General features: G+C 43.9%; 1 protein-coding gene across 2 annotated transcripts in view; it reads left to right on the top strand.

The window, feature by feature from the left end:
- Positions 1-25,533, top strand: part of LOC121551200 (cytohesin-1) — a 105,526-nt gene that overhangs the window by 8,886 nt on the left and 71,107 nt on the right. Inside the window, exon 1 of one of the 2 annotated variants that reach the window (XM_041863746.2) lies at positions 15,271-15,374. The exons of the other annotated variant lie outside the window; for it this stretch is intronic. Within the exon in view, the coding sequence (XP_041719680.1) occupies positions 15,296-15,374 (79 nt within the window). The 5' untranslated portion in view covers positions 15,271-15,295. Of the gene's footprint in view, positions 1-15,270; positions 15,375-25,533 lie in introns of those variants that run through there. 2 annotated transcript variants of the gene reach the window in all.

Raw genomic sequence — 25,533 nt, 5'->3', positions numbered from 1 at the left:
CTATGACTAGGGTGGCTGGAGTCTTTGGCAATTTTTAGGGCCTTCCTCTGATTCCGCCTGGTATAGAGGTCCTGGATGGAAGGAAGCTTGGCCCCAGTGATATACTGGGCCGTACACACTACCCTCTGTTTCGCCTTGCGGTCGGAAGCCGAGCAGTTGCCTTACCAGGCGGTGATGCAACCAGTTAGGATGCTCTCGATGGTGCAGCTGTAGAACTTTTTGAGGATCTGAAGACCCATGCCACATTTTTTCCTGAGGGGGAATAGGCGTTGTCGTGCCTTCTTCACGACTGTCTTGGTGTGCTTGGACCATGATAGTTTGTTGGTGATGTGGACACCAAGGAACTTGAAGCTCTCAACCAGCTATATATATATATATATATATATATATATATATATATATATATATACAGTGAGGGAAAAAAGTATTTGATCCCCTGCTGATTTTGTACGTTTGCCCACTGACAAAGAAATGATCAGTCTATAATTTTAATGGTAGGTTTATTTGAACAGTGAGAGACAGAATAACAACAACAAAAACCAGAATAACGCATGTCAAAAATGTTATAAATTGATTTGCATTTTAATTAGGGAAGTAAGTATTTGACCCCCTCTCAATCAGAAAGATTTCTGGCTCCCAGGTGTCTTTTATACAGGTAACGAGCTGAGATTAGGAGCACACTCTTAAAGGGAGTGCTCCTAATCTCAGTTTGTTACCTGTATAAAAGACACCTGTCCACAGAAGCAATCAATCAATCAGATTCCAAACTCTCCACCATGGCCAAGACCAAAGAGCTCTCCAAGGATGTCAGGGACAAGATTGTAGACCTACACAAGGCTGGAATGGGCTACAAGACCATCGCCAAGCAGCTTGGTGAGAAGGTGACAACAGTTGGTGCGATTATTCGCAAATGGAACAAACACAAAAGAACAGTCAATCTCCCTCGGCCTGGGGCTCCATGCAAGATCTCACCTCGTGGAGTTGCAATGATCATGAGAACGGTGAGGAATCAGCCCAGAACTACACGGGAGGATCTTGTCAATGATCTCAAGGCAGCTGGCACCATAGTCACCAAGAAAACAATTGGTAACACACTACGCCTTGAAGGACTGAAATCCTGCAGCGCCCGCAAGGTCCCCCTGCTTAAGAGAGCACATAAACAGGCCCGTCTGAAGTTTGCCAATGAACATCTGAATGATTCAGAGGAGAACTGGGTGAAAGTGATGTGGTCAGATGAGACCCAAATCGAGGTCTTTGGCATCAACTCAACTCGCCGTGTTTGGAGGAGGAGGAATGCTGCCTATGACCCCAAGAACACCATCCCCACCGTCAAACATGGAGGTGGAAACATTATGCTTTGGACAGGACAACTTCACCGCATCAAAGGGACGATGGACGGGGCCATGTACCGTCAAATCTTGGGTGAGAACCTCCTTCCCTCAGCCAGGGCATTGAAAATGGGTTGTGGATGAGTATTCCAGCATGACAATAACCCAAAACACACAGCCAAGGCAACAAAGGAGTGGCTCAAGAAGAAACACATTAAGGTCCTGGAGTCCAGTCTCCTGAGTGGCGCAGTGGTCTAAGGCACTGCATCGCAGTGCTAGCTGTGCCACTAGAGATCCTGGTTCGTATCCAGGCTCTGTCGTAGCCGGCCGTGACCGGGAGACCCATGGGGCGGCGCGCAATTGGCCCAGCGTCGCCCAGGGTAGGGGAGGGAATGGCCGGCAGGGATGTAGCTCAGTTGATAGAGCATGGTGTTTGCAATGCCAGGGTTGTGGGTTCGATTCCCACAGGGGGTATGAAAAAAAAAAAAATGTAAGTCGCTCTGGATAAGAGCGTCTGCTAAATGACGTAAATGTAAATATAAAAATGAGTGGCCTAGCCAGTCTCCAGACCTTAATCCCATAGAACATCTGTGGAGGGAGCTGAAGGTTCGAGTTGCCAAACGTCATCTCGAAACCTTAATGACTTGGAGAAGATCTGCAAAGGAGTGGGACAATATCCCTCCTGAGATGTGTGCAAACCTGGTGGCCAACTACAAGAAATGTCTGACCTTTGTGGTTGCCAACAAGGGTTTTGCCACCAAGTACTAAGTCATGTTTTGCAGAGGGGTAAAATACTTATTTCCCTCATTAAAATGCAAATCAATTTATAACATTTTTGACATGCGTTTTTCTGGATTTTTTTGTTGTTATTCTGTCGCTCACTGTTCAAATAAACCTACCATTAAAATTATAGACTGATCGTGTCTTTGTCAGTGGGCAAACGTACAAAATCAGCAGGGGATGAAATAATTTCTTTCCCTCACTGTGTATATATATATATATATATATATTACCAGTCAAAAGTTTGGACACACCTACTCATTCAAAGGTCTTTTATTTATTTTGACTATTTTCTACATTGTAGAATAATAGTGAAGACATCAAAACTATGAAATAACACATGGAATCATGTAGTAACCAAAAAAGTGTTAAACAAATCAAAATATATTTTAGATTTTAGATTCTTCAAAGTAGCCACCCTTTGCCTTGATGACAGCTTGGCATTCTCTCAACCAGCTTCATGAGGAATGCTTTTCCAACAGTCTTGAAGGAGTTCCCACATATGCTGAGCACTTGTTGGCTGCTTTTCCTTCAATCTGCGGTCCAACTCATCCCAAACCATCTCAATTGGGTTGAGGTCGGGTGAATGTGGAGGCCAGGTCATCTGATGCAGCACTCCATCACTCTCCTTCTTGATCAAATATCCCTTACACAGCCTGGAGGTGTGTGTTGTGTCATTGTCCTGTTGAAAAACAAACGATAGTCCCTCTAAGCACAAACCAGATGGGATGGCGTATCGCTGCAGAATGCTGTGGTAGCCATGCTGGTTAAGTGTGCCTTGAATTCTAAATAATTCACAGACAGTGTCACCAGCAAAGGACCATCACACCTCCTCCTCCATGCTTCATGGTGGGAACCACACATGCACAGATAGTCTCACAAAGACACGGCGGTTGGATCCAAAAATCTCAAATTTGGACTCATCAGACCAAAGGACAGATTTCCACCGGCCTAATGTCCATTGCTCGTGTTTCTTGGCCCAAGCAAGTCTCTTCTTCTTATTGGTGACCTTTTAGTAGTGGTTTCTTTGCAGCAATTTAACCATGAAGGCCTGATTCACGCAGTCTTTGCTGAACAGTTGATGTTGAGATGTGTCTGTTACTTGAACTCTGTGAAGCATTTATTTGGGCTGCAATCTGAGGTGCAGTTAACTCTAATTAATTTATCCTCTGCAGCAGAGGTAACTCTGGGTCTTCCTTTCGTGTGGCGGTGCTCATGAGAGCCAGTTTCATCATAGCGCTTGATGGTTTTTGCGACTACACTTGAAGAAACTTTAAAAGTTCTTAACTTTCCGGATTGACTGACCATGTCTTAAAGTAATGATGGACTGTTGTTTCTCTTTGCTTATTTGAGCTGTTCTTGCCATAATATGGACTTGGTCTTTTACCAAATAGGGCTATATTCTGTATACCACCCCTACCTTGTCACAACACAACTGATTGGCTCAAACGCATTAAGAAGTAACGAAATTCCACAAATTAACTTTTAACAAGGTACACCTGTTAAGAAAAACCCTTGAATGAGTAGGTGTGTCCAAACCTTTGACTGGTACTGTATATACACTACCGGTCAAAAGTTTTAGAACACCTACTCATTCAAGGGTTTTTCTTAATTTTTACTATTTTCTACATTGTAGAATAATAGTGAAGACAACAAAACTATTAAATAACACATATGGAATCATGTAGTAACCAAAAAAGTGTTAAACAAATCAAAATATATTTTAGATTTTAGATTCTTCAAATAGCCACCAAGAAGAGACTTGCTTGGCCCAAGAAACACGATCAATGGACATTAGACCGGTGGAAATGTGTCCTTTGGTCTGGAGTCCAAATTGGAGATTTCTGGTTCCAACCGCCGTGTCCTTGTGAGATGCGGTGTGGGTGAACGGATTATCTCCGCATGTGTATTTCCCACCATAAAGCACGGAGGAGGAGGTGTTATGCTGGTGACACTGTCTGTGATTTATTTAGAATTCAAGGCACACTTAACCAGCATGGCTACCACAGCATTCTGCAGAGATACGCCATCCTTTCTGGTTTGGGCTTAGTGGGACTATCATTCGTTTTTCAACAGCACAATGACCCAACACACCTGCAGGCTGTGTAAGGGCTATTTTACCAAGAAGGAGAGTGATGGAGTGCTGCATTAGATGACCTGGCCTCCACAATCCCCCTACCTCAACCAAATTGAGATGGTTTGGGATGAGTCAGACCGCAGAGTGAAGGAAAAGCAGCCAACAAGTGTTCAGCATATGTGGGAACTCCTTCAAGACTGTTGGAAAAGCATTCCAGGTGACTACCTCTTGAAGCTGGTTGAGAGAATGCCAAGAGTGTGCAAAGCTGTCATCAAGGCAAAGGGTGGCTATTTGAAGAATCTCAAATATAAAATATATTTTGATTTGTTAAACACTTATTTGGTTACTACATGATTCCATATGTGTTATTTCATAGTTTTGATGTCTTCACTATTATTCTACAATGTAGAAAATAGTAAAAATAAAGAAAAACTCTTGAGTTGGTGTTCTAAAACTTTTGACTGGTAGTGTATACAGTGGGGAGAACAAGTATTTGATACACTGCCGATTTTGCAGGTTTTCCTACTTACAAAGCATGTAGAGGTCTGTAATTTTTATCATAGGTACACTTCAACTGTGAGAGACGGAATCTAAACAAAACTCCAGAAAATCACATTGTATGATTTTTAAGTAATTAATTTGCATTTTATTGCATGACAGAAGTATTTGATACATCAGAAAAGCAGCACTTAAAATTTGGTACAGAAACCTTTGTTTGCAATTACAGAGATCATACATTTCCTGTAGATCTTGACCAGGTTTGCACACACTGTGGCCCACTCCTCCATACAGACCTTCTCCAGATCCTTCAGGTTTCGGGGCTGTCGCTGGGCAATACGGACTTTCAGCTCCCTCCAAAGATTTTCTATTGGGTTCAGGTCTGGAGACTGGCTAGGCCACTCCAGGATCTTGAGATGCTTCTTACGGAGCCACTCCTTAATTGCCCTGGCTGTGTGTTTCGGGTCGTTGTCATGCTGGAAGACCCAGCCACGACCCATCTTCAATGCTCTTACTGAGGGAAGGAGGTTGTTGGCCAAGATCTCGCGATACATGGCCACATCCATCCTCCCCTCAATACAGTGCAGTCGTCCTGTCCCCTTTGCATAAAAGCATCCCCAAAGAATGAGGTTTCCACCTCCATGCTTCACGGTTGGGATGGTGTTCTTGGGGTTGTACTCATCCTTCTTCTTCCTCCAAACACGGCGAGTGGAGTTTAGACCAAAAAGCTCTATTTTTGTCTCATCAGACCACATGACCTTCTCCCATTCCTCCTCTGGATCATCCAGATGGTCATTGGCAAACTTCAGACGGGCTTGGACATGCGCTGGCTTGAGCAGGGGGACCTTGCGTGCGCTGCAGGATTTTAATCCATGACGGTGTAGTGTGTTACTAATGGTTTTCCTTGAGACTGTGGTCCCAGCTCTCTTCAGGTCATTGACCAGGTCCTGCCGTGTAGTTCTGGGCTGATCCCTCACCTTCCTCATGATCATTGATGCCCCACGAGGTGAGATCTTGCATGGAGCCCCAGACCGAGGGTGATTGACCGTCATCTTGAACTTCTTCCATTTTCTAATAATTGCGCCAACAGTTGTTGCCTTCTCACCAAGCTGCTTGCCTATTGTCCTGTAGCCCATCTCAGCCTTGTGCAGGTCAACAATTTTATCCCTGATGTCCTTACACAGCTCTCTGGTCTTGGCCATTGTGGAGAGGTTGGAGTCTGTTTGATTGAGTGTGTGGACAGGTGTCTTTTATACATGTAACGAGTTCAAACAGGTGCAGTTAATACAGGTAATGAGTGGAGAACAGGAGGGCTTCTTAAAGAAAAACTAACAGGTCTGTGAGAGCCGGAATTCTTACTGGTTGGTAGGTGATCAAATACTTATGTCATGCAATAAAATGCAAATTAATTACTTAAAAATCATACAATGTGATTTTCTGGAGTTTTGTTTTAGATTCCGTCTCTCACAGTTGAAGTGTACCTATGATAAAAATTACAGACCTCTACATGCTTTGTAAGTAGGAAAACCTGCAAAATCGGCAGTGTATCAAATACTTGTTCTCCCCACTGTATGTGTGATGAGATGTAAAGAAATTATGGACAGAATATGGATATAATATATGGTATATCTGAAGAATACGTAGGATAGAATTGTATATGTACAGGGACAAGATACAACTAACATGTTAAACTTGCTACCCTGATGAAGGTAAGTACCCTGACCAAACCATAGGTTCTAAATGGAAATTAGCCTTAAATGGAAGTTAGGATTTGTCCCTAAGATATTTGTTTGTGGAGCATTTACGATAACCATTGTGCTGGAGTTTCTTCCTCAGCTGACTAGCTGTACCCTGACATTGTGTTCCGTAGTTATTCTAAGCTATATCCTACTTGTATGAGCAGCCTCTTGTGATGCTCAGAACATCAGTGGATCAGGAGGGCTGTTGTTGCTCTCTCTCAGCTGCTATTTTGAGTCACCGGGGTGATTCTAGCTAGGCTGGTGTGTGGAGTTCCAAAAATAAGTAAATAATCCACTTACACAGCAGTCAATTCAAAAAGTAAACCAAATTCCAATTTCAATTCCACATTTTACTATTGAAGAGATTTGAATTTTGAATTTCAGTGTACCTCTTGAATTGACTGGATTTAAATGGAATTGACCCCAACCCTGTAAGTACTCAGTAAGTACTCAGTAAATAATCTAGCTACACAGAACAGTACCCAGTACGTACTCAGTAAATAATCCACCTACACAGTGCAGTACTCAGTAAATAATCCACCTACATAGTGCAGTACCCAGTAAATACTCAGTAAATAGTACACCTACACAGAGCAGTATTCAAAAAATAATCCACCTACACAGTACAGTACCCAGTAAGTACTCAGTAAATAATCCACCTACACAGAACAGTACTCAGTAAATACTCAGTAAATAATCCACCTACACAGTACAGTACCCAGTAAATACTCAGTAAATAATCCACCTACACAGTACAGTACCCAGTAAGTACTCAGTAAATAATCCACCTACACAGTACAGTACCCAGTAAATACTCAGTAAATAATCCACCTACACAGAACAGTACCCAGTAAATACTCAGTAAATAATCGACCTACACAGTACAGTACCCAGTAAATACATTACATTACATTTACGTCATTTAGCAGACGCTCTTATCCAGAGCGACTTACAAATTGGTGCATTCACCCTATAGCCAGTGGGATAACCACTTTACAATATGTTTTTTATTTTTTTATTTTTTTTATTTTTTTTGGGGGGGTAGAAGGATTACTTTATCCTATCCCAGGTATTCCTTAAAGAGGTGGGGTTTCAAATGTCTCCGGAAGGTGGTGAGTGACTCCGCTGTCCTGGCGTCGTGAGGGAGCTTGTTCCACCATTGGGGTGCCAGAGCAGCGAACAGTTTTGACTGGGCTGAGCGGGAACTATGCTTCCGCAGAGGAAGGGGAGCCAGCAGGCCAGAGGTGGATGAACGCAATGCCCTCGTTTGGGTGTAGGGACTGATCAGAGCCCGAAGGTACAGAGGTGCCGTTCCCCTCACTGCTCCATAGGCAAGCACCATGGTCTTGTAACGGATGCGAGCTTCAACTGGAAGCCAGTGGAGTGTGCGGAGGAGGGGGTGACGTGAGAGAACTTGGGAAGGTTGAACACCAGACGGGCTGCGGCGTTCTGGATGAGTTGTAGGGGTTTAATGGCACAGGCAGGGAGGCCAGCCAACAGCGAGTTGCAGTAATCCAGACGGGAGATGACAAGTGCCTGGATTAGGACCTGTGCCGCTTCCTGTGTAAGGCAGGGTCGTACTCTCCGAATGTTGTAGAGCATGAACCTGCAGGAGCGGGTCACCGCCTTGATGTTAGCGGGAGAACGACAGGGTGTTGTCCAGGGTCACGCCAAGGCTCTTCGCACTCTGGGAGGAGGACACAACGGAGTTGTCAACCGTGATGGCGAGATCATGGAACGGGCAGTCCTTCCCCGGGAGGAAGAGCAGCTCCGTCTTGCCAGGGTTCAGCTTGAGGTGGTGATCCGTCATCCATACTGATATGTCTGCCAGACATGCAGAGATGCGATTCGCCACCTGGTTATCAGAAGGGGGAAAGGAGAAGATTAGTTGTGTATCGTCAGCGTAGCAATGATAGGAGAGGCCATGTGAGGATATGACAGAGCCAAGTGACTTGGTGTATAGGGAGAAAAGATTCAGGAGGGAGGAAAATGTGGCAAAGAGCTTCCTAGGGTTAGAGGCAGATGCTTGGAATTTAGAGTGGTAGAAAGTGGCCTTAGCAGCAGAAACAGATGAAGAAAATGTAGAGAGGAGGGAGTGAAAAGATGCCAGGTCGGCAGGGAGTTTAGTTTTCTTCCATTTCCGCTCCGCTGCCCGGAGCTCTGTTCTGTGAGCTCGCAATGAGTCATCAAGCCACGGAGCTGGAGGGGAGGACCGAGCCGGCCGGGAGGATAGGGGACACAGAGAGTCAAAGGATGCAGAAAGGGAGGAGAGGAGGGTTGAGGAGGCAGAATCAGGAGATTGGAGGGAGAAGGATTGAGCAGAGGGAAGAGATGATAGGATGGAAGAGGAGAGAGTAGTGGGAGAGAGAGAGCGAAGGTTGCGGCGGCGCATTACCATCTGTGTAGGGGCAGAGTGAGTAGTGTTGGAGGAGAGCGAGAGAGAAAAGCTCATTGATGAACTCTCCAAGGGAACCTGGAGGGCGATAGATGACAAGGATATTAAGCTTAAATGGGCTAGTGACTGTGACAGCATGGAATTCAAATGAGGAGATAGACAGATGGGTTAGGGGGAAAATTGAGAATGTCCACTTGGGAGAGATGAGGATTCCTGTGCCACCACCCCTCTGACCAGATGCTCTCGGGGTATGCGAGAACACATGGTCAGACGAGGAGAGAGCAGTAGGAGTAGCAGTGTTTTCAGTGGTAATCCATGTTTCCGTCAGCGCCAGGAAGTCGAGGGACTGGAGGGTAGCATAGGCTGGGATGAAGTCAGCCTTGTTGGCAGCAGAACGGCAGTTCCAGAGGCTGCCTGAGACCTGGAACTCCAGGTGTGGGGTGCGTGCAGGGACCACCAGGTTAGAGAGGCAGCAGCCACGCGATGTGAGGCGTTTGTGTAGCCTGTGCGGAGAGGAGAGAACAGGGATAGGCAGAGGCATAGTTGACAGGCTGTAGCAAATGGCTACAATAATGCAGAGGAGATCGGAATGAACTGAACTAAACATCTGGGAAAGGAGAGAGTAGGGCCTCCCTCACCAAAACTCCCAAATATAACTCACCCAACTTCCACCTCAGAAACTATAATTGTTTCACTGAACCACCCGAATAAAAACTCTCCCAACTTCCACTTTAGAAATTAGAATTGTTGTGAACTACAGCGGTTCAATGTTTCAAGGAATAGACTCAACTTACTTTATTCAGCTAGCTAACTATGACGCCATAGCTAACTAGCATGCTAGCATCCAATAACACACAGTTTAGCATCAATACTTGGTTACAACAAACTACCAATAGTGTGTTAACACACTAAACAGATAATTCGTGTCCATGTCTAGTTCCTTTCATAACGCAGCAATAATTAAACGTTGGCTAGCTAGCACAAATATATTGTATTTAGCTGCTACAGTACAGCTAGCTGGTCGTGTTGGCTAGCTAGCAATGGCTGCTGTGTTGACTTTGTTTGAAAAACGGCGGCGAACAAATGTAGCTGGCTAAAAGGATATTGTATCTAGTTGCTACCGTTGCTAATAGCTACTCGCCAGCTAGTCCAGGAGGTGAGTTAGCTAGCTAGCTAGCTTCGTGCTACACCCGGCACCGCCGAATACAATGCTAACCTACAATAACTACCCACAACAGCCCACGATGCCTACCTACAATACCTAACTACAATCTAAATACATAGTTTAAGCCTTACTCGACAAAGCCCAAGCTATGTATAAAGCCAAACTTACCCGACGCCAGCTGTCTGGGTGGCAGACAAGACATTGGTCTTCTGCAATCAGTAGCTGTAATTAAGTACAGTAGCTACTAACTACCTAACGTTAATGCCTCAGATAATGAGGTTAGAAAAACAGCTGAATGGTAGGTAGCTAGCTGGCTTAATTACAGGTACTCTTAAGCGTGAAATAACATTGGAAACAACTATCCACAGTTGCTAAAAGTTACCAGTAGCTACCCGCTAGCTAGCTAGCTTTATTGGTCCAGGTGGGTTAGCTAGCCTCGTGCTTCGCCGGGCTCCGCCGTATACAATACTTACCTACAATAATTACCTACAATAACCTACAATAACTACCTAAATAAACTACCTACAATACCTAACTACAACTACCTACCTACAATCTAAATACATGGTTTAAGCTTTACTCAACACCATATAAGAAGCCAAGCTTACCTCCTGCTAGAGAAAACACAACCTCTCCCAATCCACCTACACAGAACAGTACTCAGTAAATAATCCACCTACACAGTACAGTACCCAGTAAGTACTCAGTAAATAATCCACCTACACAGTACAGTACCCAGTAAATACTCAGTAAATAATCCACCTACACAGAACAGTACCCAGTAAATACTCAGTAAATAATTCACCTACACAGAACAGTACTCAGTAAATACTCAGTAAATAATCCACCTACACAGAACAGTACCCAGTAAATACTCAGTAAATAATCCACCTACACAGAACAGTACTCAGTAAATAATCCACCTACACAGTACAGTACCCAGTAAATATGATCACTTTTCATCCAGTGTTTGTATGTTTTCAGTCTGATCTGACTGGTTGCCACCCCTGGCCAGTATCCCCTGTACTCTCCATACTCTGTATCTTCTTGTGGTCCTGTATGGTTCAGTTGGTAGAGCATGGCACTTGTAACACCAGGATTGTGGGTTTGATTCCCGGGCCACCCATATGTAAAATGTATGCATGCATGACTGTAAATTGTCATTATATTGCTCTGAAGAGATGTTGCTAGATACCGTCACCCTAGCAAACTAGCCTTCTTAGGGCACCACACTCTGTTACAGTATGCACTGTCGTTGCTTGGTTCTGTGTGGCTGTTTCTGCATGGCTGATCTACCCAATCCTATGGCAGTTTTGTAGAATTTTGCAGCATGACATAAGATGATGTTCTCTTTTGTAGGAGTACCAGCCATGTCTGCCTGAGCAAATGAGGGATGTGATGAATTAGTTTGACTGAAACAAGCATGCACAGGGAGGACCCATGACCTGGGTCATGTTCATTAGGCACGTAACAGAGGAAAACTGAAACGGAGTGAAAACGCTGTGAAACATTTTGCTACGGTGTGCGCTAATGTACACGACCCAGGAAACAACTGAATAATGGAGATGCTGCCATAAAACAAAGATGAACTTGCTATTGCTTGAAATGCCCACTTGGTGGCAGACGTGTACCAGAAAGCTCATCAAATTACAGTTCAACACTGATATAAACAGAGAAAATACAATACCAATATTGTAAGGACAGTATTGTAAATAAAGTGTTGTCCTTACATGTCAGCTAATTAAAAAATATAGGTCTAGATTCTGAATCGTGAATTTTAACGCGGTATATTTCATGTAGGCATAAATGAGAAGGCTATTAACTTGTTATAAACTATGCCTATATTTGATGAACAATCTTGACAACTGGATTCATCGTTTTCGGTATACTTTTGGTTTATAGAAGCGGTTGCATCCAGCTTGAGTCGACATTTAGGACACTTCCTTATTTGAAACTCCCTGACAAGTGCACAAATAATGATTTAGGAGCATAATGTGAGAAAATGCTGTGATGCCTAGCCGTTTCCCCTTAAGAGTTCAGGGCCTTTCTCAAACTTTGTGACGTTTCTGCATGTGCGTGCGTGTCTGTACGCCTGTGTCTGTCTGAGTCTCTGCGTGTGTCTTTGTTTGTGTGTGTGTTTGTGTGTTTGTGTGTGTGTTTGTGCGTGTGTATGCGGTCGTGAATGTGTGTGTCTACGTATTCTTGTGCATAAAGATTTGTGTGGCTAAAGGCAGCTATAAGAACTAACTGTGTGGACGACAGGGATTCTGTGTCTTCTATTAATAACAGTGGTATAATTAGCACAAACAATGACGGCAGCTCCCTGTGCTCTGACCCCTCTATCTATCATTATGACACATGGGGATGGATGGCTTCTGTCTGGACCCACAGGAGCCCAGAGTGTTGGTCTGTGAAAGAATTGGTCTGTGAAAGTGTTGGTCTGTGAAAGTGTTTGCATGTGAAATAATTTTTGTGCACAAAGGCCAAACAATGACACTCAACCACCATTGGAGGAAAACAAAAGTTAAATAATGGGGCTCTGTTTATTAAACACACACATACACACACACACACACACACACACACACACACACACATTTATTCCTCCCTGACTACCATACCAGGTCCCACAGTCCCTTGCAGGTGCTCCATATCAGTACAGTGGAGGTGCATAGCCTACATATTAAAAACAAAACAAAGCAGAAGCAGGATTTGTGCTGACTTCACAGAGCAGGGTCTTGACTGTCTCTGCCGTGATGGGCCTGTTCCGCTAGAATGATGACATGCAGCTGCAGCACTTTGGGTACTTCCTCCTGACTCTGCTGCTTCAAGGCTGTGTCCCTAATGGCACCCTATTCCCTATATCCTTCAAACTCAACTCTGGACCTCAAAGCCAGTTCTACTGCATTTTTTACATTGTGTGTCCCAAATGGCACCCTATTCCCTATATCCTTCTAACTCAACTCTGGACCTCGAATCCAGTTCCACTGCATTTTTTACATGGCTCCCCTCTAATCAGGGACTGATTTAGACCTGGGACACCAGGTGTGTGCAATTAATTATCAGGTAGAACAGAAAACCAGCAGGCTCCAGACCTCGTAGGGTAAGAGTTGAATACCCCTGCCCTATATAGTGCAGTCAGTCCATGTAAGGCTGCTCTCGCTGCTCTGCGACACAGCCTGATTGGCAGAGAGGGAGGGATGAGGCACCTGATTGGCAGATAGGGAGGGGTGAGGCACCAGATTGGCAGAAAAGGGGGTGATGAGGCAGAATGATGGACACAGAGTGATGGATACATGTGTTTTAAGAATTTAAAGAGTGATTGACACTAGGTGAGTGATTGACACTAGGTGAGTGATTGATAGATGGTGGAACTCACAGTTATTGCTAGCTTGTCTGCCGTGGAAGATAAACTTAGCCATACTCCCCAAAGAGAAATAGGAAACGAAATATGAATGCAGGAACCAAATCTCATTTTAATCAAAGGAGTCAAATCTCGTTAGGACTGTGAATCTGGATTTGTGTGCAGGTGTGTGTGTGTTTATTACTGTGAAGAAAAGACCCCTTGTGTATGTCCCAAGTGTGATTTTGTTTTTGTGAGGAACTGCAACAGAAGAGAAGAAGAAGATAATAACATAATCAAATGAATCACAGATTCTTGTCCAGGAACAAATCATTTCTTTTTAACCTGTTGCCAAGCAACAATGCGTTCTTGATTTGTACATAAAGGCTGTGTTCCAAATAGGACCCTATTCCCTACATAGTACACTACTTTTGGCTCAGGTCAAAAGTAGTGCACTGTGTAGGGAATAGGGTGCCATTTGGGACACAACCAAAGGCTTCATAAACCAATCCTGAGTGGATGAATAAAACCAAAACAACAGAGGAATGAATCTGATGCACTGCCTTAGATACAGTAACCACAGCATCTGTACAATTTGAAGACGCTCTTATCCAGAACGACTTACAGGAGCAATTAGGATTAAGTGCCTTGGTCAAGGACACGTTGATAGGTTTTTCACCTAGTCGGCTCAGGGATTCGAACCAGCTACCTTTCGGTTACTGGCCCAGCACTCTTAACCGCTAGGCTTCCTGCTGCCTGTAGTAGGTTAGCCTGGTCCCAGATCTGTTTGGCCTGTATAGCCAACTCCTATGGACCAATGTCATGTTTTGGCGTAACAATGACCATAGGAGTTGGCTAGACAGCAGAAACAGATATGGGAACCAGGCTAAGACATCTGTGTGCGTGCTTGTATGACGTCTTGCGTTAAATGCCTATACACACAGACAACTGCAAACGTTTTACATTTTTCAGATAGGCATGTTGAAGTATGAATCTAGGCCAATGTCCTGCAGCTTTTGACAGGTTATTTCAATATACCACTTTCATAAACCCTTTTCAGACAGGAAATTAATAATATATGTTCAAATGTTTTCTGGCATTCACTATCCAATGAGTTATGCCAGTAAAAAAACAGGACATTATAATCTAATATAAGAGTGTGGAATGGTTTGAAGAATCCAAGGTCCAAAAAGCCTTTATTTGCTGGACATACGGTGCGTCCCAATGATCTCTCCTTCTTCCTGAAGTGTGCCCTCGTTCACTTCTCTCCACACATTTAAAAGCATTGGTTTGGTGTAGTCATAGGTTACAAGGGCTTTCCGTCATCCAGTCATTTCAAGGGATGTGACCAAGTGCACCCTTTGTGAGAAAGGAAAGACTATTAGGATGCAACCATAGAGCCTATTGAAAAACACGTATTCTGATGGATGATTAAATATTCCTATTAAGATGATCCTTTGAACCGCTTCAGGTCTTGGTGCTGCAGAAAATATTGATGTTATCACGAGTGGTGAGAGAGAGAGAGAGCACAAAAGGGGAAGAGGGAGAAAGCAGCAGAGTTCAGCTGCAGCTACTGAAGAGAAAGGGGAGGAAGACTGACATCCAGAAAGAGAGAAAGAGAGAAATAAAGGAGGAGAAGAGGGTGAAGGAAAAGTGCTTTGACTACTTGAAGTCACAGTTACACACACCAGGACCTGAGGAGGAATTTCTTCCATGGACGGCAGCCGTCGGCTGAGGCAAACGAGAAGGAACGAAGAAGGAGAGGAGGAGGAGGAGGAGGAGAGCTCTCTCTCTTTCTCTCTCTGGAAAGAAGGGAGACTGGCCTTGATGACAACTTCTCCTTGCTCCACCTCCGTCTGATGAACTGAATCACAGGGAACGAAAGAGAAAGACACTCAGACACTCAGACACCAACACTAGTACACTAAGAATCAACCCCCCTACACACACACAGTTTTGACTGAGCCATCATGGGGACAGTGAGCGAACTTTGCGTGTCCAGTTTCCAAGCGTTCCTGTGTCCTGCGGTGAAGGATCCGCCTCCTCCAGGTAAGATGGGCTGCCTTGGGAACCAGCTATGTGGATTAGATAGCCTATCGTCAATAGATGATTGATGGTTGTCTTGTTGCCTGCCTCTGTTACTGTATTCATGATGTCGCCACAGTTAGCGGGAAATAGGGAAATGTGTTGTCCACGTCAGTTGAATTTCATGATCAGATGCTTTGGGTTTATTTTCATTTTATTCTTGTAGATAATGTACCTATGTAAATGAGAGTTGCTCTCTCTCTCGGAAATACTTGATCGACGTGATCATGTTACTATTTGATCAATGTTTTGTTCATGTGTCTCTTGGAGATGTACAGTATGACACTCTTTGTTGCTTTCAGTGCCAGGGTTGTGGGTTCGTTTCCCACAGGGGGCCAGTATGAAAATGTATGCACTCACTAACTGTAAGTCGCTCTGGATAAGAGCGTCTGCTAAATGACTCAAATGTAAATGTTCAGAAGGATATGTTAGAGTTAGTCTTTCTGTGTTGTTCAGAAGGATATGTTAGAGTTTTTCTTTCTGTGTTGTTCAGAAGGATATGTTAGAGTTTGTCTTTCAGTGTTGTTCAGAAGGATATGTTAGAGTTTGTCTTTCTGTGTTGTTCAGACGGATATGTTAGTTTGTCTTTCTGTGTTGTTCAGAAGGATATGTTAGAGTTTGTCTTTCATTGTTGTTCAGAAGGATATGTTAGAGTTTGTCTTTCAGTGTTGTTCAGAAGGATATGTTAGTTTGTCTTTCTGTGTTGTTCAGAAGGATATGTTAGAGTTTGTCTTTCTGTGTTGTTCAGAAGGATATGTTAGAGTTTGTCTTTCAGTGTTGTTCAGAAGGATATGTTAGAGTTTGTCTTTCTGTGTTGTTCAGAAGGATATGTTAGTTTGTCTTTCTGTGTTGTTCAGAAGGATATGTTAGAGTTTGTCTTTCATTGTTGTTCAGAAGAATATGTTAGTTTGTCTTTCAGTGTTGTTCAGAAGGATATGTTAGTTTGTCTTTCTGTGTTGTTCAGAAGGATATGTTAGAGTTTGTCTTTCTGTGTTGTTCAGAAGGATATGTTAGTTTGTCTTTCTGTGTCGTTCAGAAGGATATGTTAGTTTGTCTTTCTGTGTTGTTCAGAAGGATATGTTAGTTTGTCTTTCTGTGTCGTTCAGAAGGATATGTTAGTTTGTCTTTCTGTGTTGTTCAGAAGGATATGTTAGAGTTTGTCTTTCTGTGTTGTTCAGAAGGATATGTTAGTTTGTCTTTCTGTGTCGTTCAGAAGGATATGTTAGTTTGTCTTTCTGTGTTGTTCAGAAGGATATGTTAGTTTGTCTTTCTGTGTCGTTCAGAAGGATATGTTAGAGTTAGTCTTTCTGTGTTGTTCAGAAGGATATGTTAGAGTTTGTCTTTCTGTGTTGTTCAGAAGGATATGTAAGAGTTTTTCTTTCTGTGTTGTTCAGAAGGATATGTTAGTTTGTCTTTCAGTGTTGTTCAGAAGGATATGTTAGAGTTTGTCTTTCTGTGTTGTTCAGAAGGATATGTTAGTTTGTCTTTCTGTGTTGTTCAGAAGGATATGTTAGTTTGTCTTTCTGTGTTGTTCAGAAGGATATGTTAGAGTTTGTCTTTCAGTGTTGTTCAGAAGGATATGTTAGAGTTTGTCTTTCAGTGTTGTTCAGAAGGATATGTTAGTTTGTCTTTCTGTGTTGTTCAGAAGGATATGTTAGAGTTTGTCTTTCTGTGTTGTTCAGGATCAGCTTTAATAGAAGGATATGTTAGTAAGAGTCTGATAATATCAGATGCCAGATTTAATTTATCATATGGTGAGAAGGCAACAATCAACAATCGTCTTAATAGGTGCAGCCATTGGAAATTGGTTCCTTGCCAAAATGTGCGTGTGTGTGTGTGTTTGGTGCTTGCGTGCGTGTGTGTGTGTGTGTTTGGTGCTTGCGTGCGTGGGTGTGTGTGTTTGGTGCTTGCGTGCGTGGGTGTGTGTGTTTGGTGCTTGCGTGCGTGGGTGTGTGTGTTTGGTGCTTGCGTGCGTGTGTGTGTGTGTTTGGTGCGTGCGTGCGTGGGTGGGTGTGTTTGGTGCGTGCGTGGGTGTGTGTGTTTGGTGCGTGCGTGCGTGTGTGTGTGTGTTTGGTGCGTGCGTGCGTGGGTGTGTGTGTTTGGTGCTTGCGTGCGTGGGTGTGTGTGTTTGGTGCTTGCGTGTGTGTGTGTGTTTGGTGCTTGCGTGCGTGGGTGTGTGTGTTTGGTGCGTGCGTGCGTGGGTGCCCATGCACCTGTTTTTGACTGTGTGTGCATGTGTGTGTGTGAAGCATGAACACTTGACTTCCCCAGAGGTAATAACAAACCATTGGGACAGAGATATATGTAGCTTGCTGTAGCTAATGAGCTGCTTTCATTATGGTTCAGCTTAAGACCTTTCTCCCTCCAAACAGAGCAGTAGTGGAGTGAGCCCAGCTAATGCCATTAGTGAGAGCGCATGTAATCCCTCCAGCACCCACCCACCCACACACAACACACACACACACACAACACACACACACACACACTGCCAGAGGAAATAGGCATACCTTCTGACAGTAAGCATCTCTCACTCTGTAACTAGCTCACTAAATCCAGATCTCACACCATCAAAAACAACAACAAATGCCTGTACAATCACAGACACATCCCCTGGCTTCCACCCCAGCAGACACAATGACATACAGCTTTGACTCACCTCTGGCCTCACTCTTCTTTTACTTGTCTTATATTGAGACAATAATAGGTTACTGTGCCTTTAATTACTTTTGGCTCCAGTCTCTTTGGGGGTGTGGTTTCAAATCCCACTGCTGTTATCAAATGTTGAGTTTACAAAAGAGGTTTTTGCCCTTATTTCACTGGAAAATTGCTGTGTCCTCATAGACAAAGGGCATGGCAGTAGTGTTTATTGGGGATCATCTCCTAAACCCAGATTACCAGGGTCCATTGCTCCTCTATAATCTATCATCACAAACTAGGAGGTTAAGATACTAGTTTGTAGCCTCTCCAGTGAATCAGTAATGGGTGACTGGGTTTGTTTATGCTCGCCATCTGTCTCTCCAAACTTCAGATTTCATTTTCATTCGCTTACTGTAAGTCTCAACAAGACAGACATATTAGAATTGAACTGTGCCAGAGCGATATTGTGAAAGGGCGGTAGGGATGAAGGGGCAAGTCAAGAGTTGTTACTCCATCTCCTTAAGAGCGAATGCCTCATGGGAATTAGTTGTGCTGGGGTTAATCATTTGGGACATTTTAGTCATTTAGCAGACACTCTTATCCAGAGATATTTACAGGTGCAATTAGGGTTAAGAGCCTTGCTCAAGGGCACATCGGCAGATTTTTCACCTAGTCGGCTTGGGGATTCCAACCAGCGACCTTTCGGTTACTGGCACAACACTCTAAACTGCTAGCTGTGGCTGTGTGGAAGAGTGTTGTGTTGACATCGCTCAAGACAAGGGCTTTGTTCTTCATTGTACTAGCCCCTTAGCAGCTGATAGCGTGCAGCAGGCCAGGGTGGTTACAGTGGGGAAGTGATTCTGTCATTGTGAAGTGGAAATACCTGAGTCAGCGCTGGTGGCTACGTGTGCAGAGAGAGAAGAGACTCTTTAGGACAGGGGAAAGTGAGGACGTCTGAACTAGATTTTCCTGGAATTAAGACAGCTGTGAGGACAGTAACAATCATAGTTGTCACGACAACATGCGCAGCAGGCATAAAAAATAATAATAGATGTCACAGTGACGTCGTAATAAAATCATAATAACTTAATTTCAACCAGTTTTGCCCAGGTGGCCTGAGGACCTGGTTGTACCATGGGGCTTGGGTAATGGGTAATGGGGCAGAATGGGCAATGTTAGGATATCCGTGTGCGGAAATGAGATCTGTTGTTAGGTTTAAGTCGGTTACATTATGATAGCAAGCTGATCTCTTATCCCACTATTCTTCAAACTGGGCTGAATCATCATTGCTCATTGGTTGGACTTTGGCTCCGCACAGGTCATTAACCTGCCTGATTCAGCTTATCAACCAGCTAATTACTAGAATCGAGTGCACTAGATTAGGGTTGGAACGAAAACCTACAGGAGGGTATCTCTCCGGGAACAGGGTTGGAGTTAAAATATACAGGACAGTATCTCTGCAGTAACAGGGTTGGAGTTAAAAACCTACAGGACAGTATCTCCCCAGGAACGGGGTTGGAGAGCCCTGATTTAACCCATGGGATGACTCATAGTTACAACCATTTCCATGTTAGTGCACCACTATAGTACGTACATTGCACCATCAGGACGATGGGGGACTGATCCTTAATTAGTGGAAGGACCATCAGGACGATGAGGGACTGATCCTTAATTAGTGGAAGGACCATCAGGACGATGAGGGACTGATCCTTAATTAGTGGAAGGACCATCAGGACGATGAGGGACTGATCCTTAATTAGTGGAAGGACCGTCAGGACGATGAGGGACTGATCCTTAATTAGTGGAAGGACAATCAGGACGATGAGGGACTGATCCTTAATTAGTGGAAGGACCGTCAGGACGATGAGGGACTGATCCTTAATTAGTGGAAGGACAATCAGGACGATGAGGGACTGATCCTTAATTAGTGGAAGGACCGTCAGACGATGAGGGACTGATCCTTAATTAGTGGAAGGACAATCAGGACGATGAGGGACTGATCCTTAATTAGTGGAAGGACCATCAGGACGATGAGGGACTGATCCTTAATTAGTGGAAGGACCATCAGGACGATGGGGGACTGATCCTTAATTAGTGGAAGGACCATCAGGACGATGAGGGACTGATCCTTAATTAGTGGAAGGACCATCAGGACGATGAGGGACTGATCCTTAATTAGTGGAAGGACCGTCAGGACGATGAGGGACTGATCCTTAATTAGTGGAAGGACCGTCGGACGTTGAGGGACTGATCCTTAATTAGTGGAAGGACCGTCAGGACGATGAGGGACTGATCCTTAATTAGTGGAAGGACCATCAGGACGATGAGGGACTGATCCTTAATTAGTGGAAGGACCGTCAGGACGATGAGGGACTTATCCTTAATTAGTGGAAGGACCGTCAGGACGATGCACCTGTCATTACACTGTTTGGGTTTAGGCTGGGTTTCTGTACAGCACTTAATTAGCTGATGTAAGAAGGGCTATATTTGAATGAGACGATGAGGACTGATCCTTAATTAGTGGAAGGGCAATCAGGACGATGAGGGACTGATCCTTAATTAGTGGAATGACCGTCAGGACGATGAGGGACTGATCCTTAATTAGTGGAAGGACAATCAGGACGATGAGGGACTGATCCTTAATTAGTGGAAGGACCATCAGGACGATGAGGGACTGATCCTTAATTAGTGGAAGGACCATCAGGACAATGGGGGACTGATCCTTAATTAGTGGAAGGACCATCAGGATGATGAGGGACTGATCCTTATTGAGTGGAAGGACCATCAGGACGATGGGGGACTGATCCTTAATTAGTGGAAGGACAATCAGGACGATGAGGGACTGATCCTTAATTAGTGGAAGGACCGTCAGGACGTTGAGGGACTGATCCTTAATTAGTGGAAGGACCGTCAGGACGATGAGGGACTGATCCTTAAATAGTGGAAGGACAATCAGGACGATGAGGGACTGATCCTTAATTAGTGGAAGGACCGTCAGGACGATGAGGGACTGATCCTTAATTAGTGGAAGGACCATCAGGACGATGAGGGACTGATCCTTAATTAGTGGAAGAACCGTCAGGACGTTGAGGGACTGATCCTTAATTAGTGGAAGGACCGTCAGGACGATGAGGGACTGATCCTTAATTAGTGGAAGGACAATCAGGACGATGAGGGACTGATCCTTAATTAGTGGAAGGACCGTCAGGACGATGAGGGACTGATCCTTAATTAGTGGAAGGACCATCAGGACGATGAGGGACTGATCCTTAATTAGTGGAAGGATCATCAGGATGATGGGGGACTGATCCTTAATTAGTGGAAGGACCATCAGGACGATGGGGGACTGATCCTTAATTAGTGGAAGGACCATCAGGACGATGAGGGACTGATCCTTAATTAGTGGAAGGACCATCAGTACGATGAGGGCTGGTCCTTAATTAGTGGAAGGACCATCAGGACGATGAGGGCTGGTCCTTAATTAGTGGAAGGATCATCAGTACGATGAGGGCTGGTCCTTAATTAGTGGAAGGATCATCAGGACGACAAGAGACTGATGCTGGAAGCGTGGGGGGGTTGGTGATAATTAGGAGATTCATATTGGGGCAATTAAAAGCCTCTGTCTGCATTCCAAATGCACCCTATTCTCTACATAGTGCGCTACCCATAGGACTCTGGTCAAAAGTAGTGCACTATGTAGGGATAGGGTGCCATTTGGGACTCACCCTCTGTGGCTGTCTTGTCTGAGGCTCAGAGGCAGGTGTTTGACACTAATAGCTCCTCTGCCGATAGACGTTTGACATGGAAATTGGTCCTCCTGGATCAAAGCCAAGCCGGGGGCAGCTGTGGAGAAGGAGATGTGGTTGCTGGCTTCTGCTCTGGGTGCACAGAAACTTGTATGTCAGCAGTTTACAGTGTGTTAGACTGGGACTAGACTGGGAAATATGCTTTAATCAGCCACCTACAGCCTTCCTTACATTTGGTGGCAGCGGTGGGATCCAGACAATGGGCAGCTATCCACAGGGCAGCAACATCTCCAGCAGAAAGGCCTAGTATAAAGGATGAGGTCCAAGAGCAGCTGGATGGAATCCTGAGGTGGATTGCAGAACTACAGGCAGCGTGGATGCAGGAGGGAATGGGCAGCTTCCACAACAGCTTCCGTGTGATGATGCAATCGGTCAAGAAAATGCAGGCTGTCATTGGAGAGTTCAATAAGCAAAGGACTGGATGAGGACTCGTCAGTGGGATGGAACCACATGGTGTAAAATACTTAGTGGTGCTTTGTAAATCCACACAATTTGAATAGTAACAGAGGCTCAAGCTGGTAGTATTTTTTGAATCTCCCAGTCTTGAAGAGGAGGTTCACCCATTTTTACATGTGGCCTTATTTTCACTCTTTCTGTGCTTGTAGTTGGTCCTCTGTAGCTCAATTGGTAGAGCATGGCGCTTGTAACGCCAGGGTAGCGGGATCGATCCCCGGGACCACCCATACGTAAAAATGTATGCACACATGACTGTAAGTCGCTTTCGATAAAAGCGTCTGCTAAATGGCATATTATTAATATTATTATATTATGTTAGCATTTGGCTACTGTATGATACTGTATGATAGTATTATAGGTATATGATGATTAGAATCATATATTTGATTCCTCCATGAAGGCCCTATGACAGGGGTGTCAAACGTACGGCCCGCGGGCCGGATCAGGCCCGCAAACGGGTTTAATCCGGCCCGCGAGTTGATTTTTGAAAAAAAAAATATATATATATTTTTTTTTAAGTATAAAAATGCGCTGCAATTTTTCAATAAAATAAACTGCTGTTCCAATTGCGTCCACTGGATGGCGCAATAGCAATTGTGTTAAGCAAGCAAACTGTTTATACCGGGGCAGAGCAAGTAGGTCAAGCACGTGCAGCCAATGAGCTACTTTGTTTTGCCCGCGATATTTATTACGGCTTCTACTTTTAACATTATGTGCTTTGGCACCCTCATTGCCCCAATATGTCTCTGTCAAAAAAGAGAAAAGTGGACGCAGAGTGCAGAGTGTTCCAAGAAAAATGGTCATCCTATTTAATCACGGAATTGAATGGGAAAGCTGTATGTTTGGTGTGTTCAGAGCATGTTGCAATGCTGAAAGAATATAACCTTCGTCGCCACTATGTGAGTCTTCATGCCGACAAATATGACAACTTTCAAGGACAGCGGAGATGAGAAAAGGTGAATGAACTGTTGGCGGGTCTGAAGAAACAGCAGTCTGTGTTTACTCACAGCCGAGACATCAGTGACGCTGCAGTGAAAGCTAGCTACCTCATTGCTAATGAAATCGCAGTGGCTTCAAAACCATTTAGTGAGGGTGAATTTGTAAAAACATGCATGATGAAGGCAGCGGAGATTGTGTGCCCTGAAAAGCGGCAGGCTTTTGCAAATATCAGCCTGACAAGAAACACAGTTGCAGACAGGATTTCCGATCTTTCAGTGGATTTGGACAGCCAGTTGAAGCAAAAAGTAAAGTCATTTATTGCGCTTTTCGGTTGCAATTGATGAAAGCACAGACATTACAGATGTTGCACAACTGGCCATTTTTTCATCCGCGGAGTTGATGACACATTGACCGTCACGGAGGAGTTCGTGGAGTTGGTGCCGATGACAGATACAACGACAGCAGCTGATATTTTTACCGCGACTTTCGTCGGCGCGCTGGACAGGGTCGGAGTGGACTGGTCCCGCGCTGTCAGCCTGGCTACAGATGGTGCGCCCTCAATGATCGGGAAAAAAGCAGGCGTTGTGACAAAGTTCAGAGAGAAAGTGCAATCTGCAAATGGAGGACGTGATTTTTGACTTTTCACTGTATTTTGCACCAGGAGGCTTTGTGTTGCAAGTCATTAAAGATGGATAACGTCATGAAGGTGGTCATCCAAACTGTTAATTTCATCCGATCCAGAAGCCTGAATCACCGTCAGTTTGACAGCCTTCTCAGAGAGAAAGACCACATCTATGGCCTGCCATACCACACTGAGGTAAGATGGTTAAGCCGAGGTGCTGTGCTGAGGCGTTTCTTTGATTTACGAGAAGAAATTGAACAGTTCATGGAAGAAAAGGGCAAACCAGTGTTAGAATTTCATTCCGCTGAATGGATGCCGGACCTTGCATTTATGGTGGATGTTACAGAGCACCTGAATAACTTGAACAAACAGCTGCAAGGGCGCAACAAAGTTGTCACGCAGTATTATGACAGCATACGTTCTTTCAAGTTGAAGCTGTCATTGTGGGAGACGCAACTTGCCGGTGGTGATGCAGCTCACTTCCCCTGTCTGAAAAATGTGTGCGCGACCCAACATGTGGCAGACATGAAGCGGTTCAAAGATAAAATAACGGGACTGTTACGGGAGTTTGAGCAACGCTTTCAGATTTATGTTTATATGTTTTTATGTTGATGTGCTATTGTTTTTAATTGATTTTATTTTATTTGTATATTTAACCTATTCTTGACTCTGTGGTTCTTGCACTTGTTTGGGGAACAGGATTTCATTATTTTTATCTACATTTCTGCCTGAGAAATGACACCCTGATATAGTTCTGTGATCTGTGAAACAGTTCTGTTAATCACTGAGGCATTGTGTGTTTGTGTGTTCTTTTTCTTTAGAATTTTCAAATAAACTTGACGTGTTTTATGATTAATAGTGATGTTGTGCTTGTACTATTTTGGACACACTGTCCTCAGGCTCCAGCTTTATGTTGTATGTTGATCGTATTAAAACAAAGAAAACAATCTGAAGTTGTTGTTTTTAAGTTATATATACCATGATTTTTCCGGTCCGGCCCACATGGGAATAGATTTTCCTCCATGTGGCCCCTGAGCTAAAATGAGTTTGACACCCCTGCCCTATGATGATAAGAATCATATATTTGATTCCTCCATGAAGCCCTTATGATGATTAGAATCATATATTTGATTCCTCCATGAAGGCCCTATGATGATTAAAATCATATATTTGATTCCTCCATGAAGCCCCTATGATGATTAGAATCATATATTTGATTCCTCCATGAAGCCCCTATGATGATTAGAATCATATATTTGATTCCTCTATGAAGGCCCTATGATGATTAAAATCATATATTTGATTCCTCCATGAAGCCCCTGTGATGATTAGAATCATATATTTGATTCCTCGATGAAGCCCCTATGATGATTAGAATCATATATTTGATTCCTCTATGAAGGCCCTATGATGATTAAAATCATATATTTGATTCCTCTATGAAGGCCCTATGATGATTAGAATCATATATTTGATTCCTCCATGAAGGCCCTATGATGATTAGAATCAGATATTTGATTCCTCCACGAAGCCCTTATGATGATTAGAATCAGATAATTGATTCCTCCATTAAGCCCTTATGATGATTAGAATCATATATTTGATTCCTTCATGAAGCCCTTATGATGATTAGCATCATATCTACTGTCTGCCTTGTATACAG

The sequence above is a fragment of the Coregonus clupeaformis genome, unplaced genomic scaffold (genome assembly GCF_020615455.1).
Source record: "Coregonus clupeaformis isolate EN_2021a unplaced genomic scaffold, ASM2061545v1 scaf0047, whole genome shotgun sequence".
NCBI lineage: Eukaryota > Metazoa > Chordata > Actinopteri > Salmoniformes > Salmonidae > Coregonus > Coregonus clupeaformis.
Note: the sequence above shows the minus strand (reverse complement) of the source record. Positions and strands in the feature narration are given on the sequence as shown.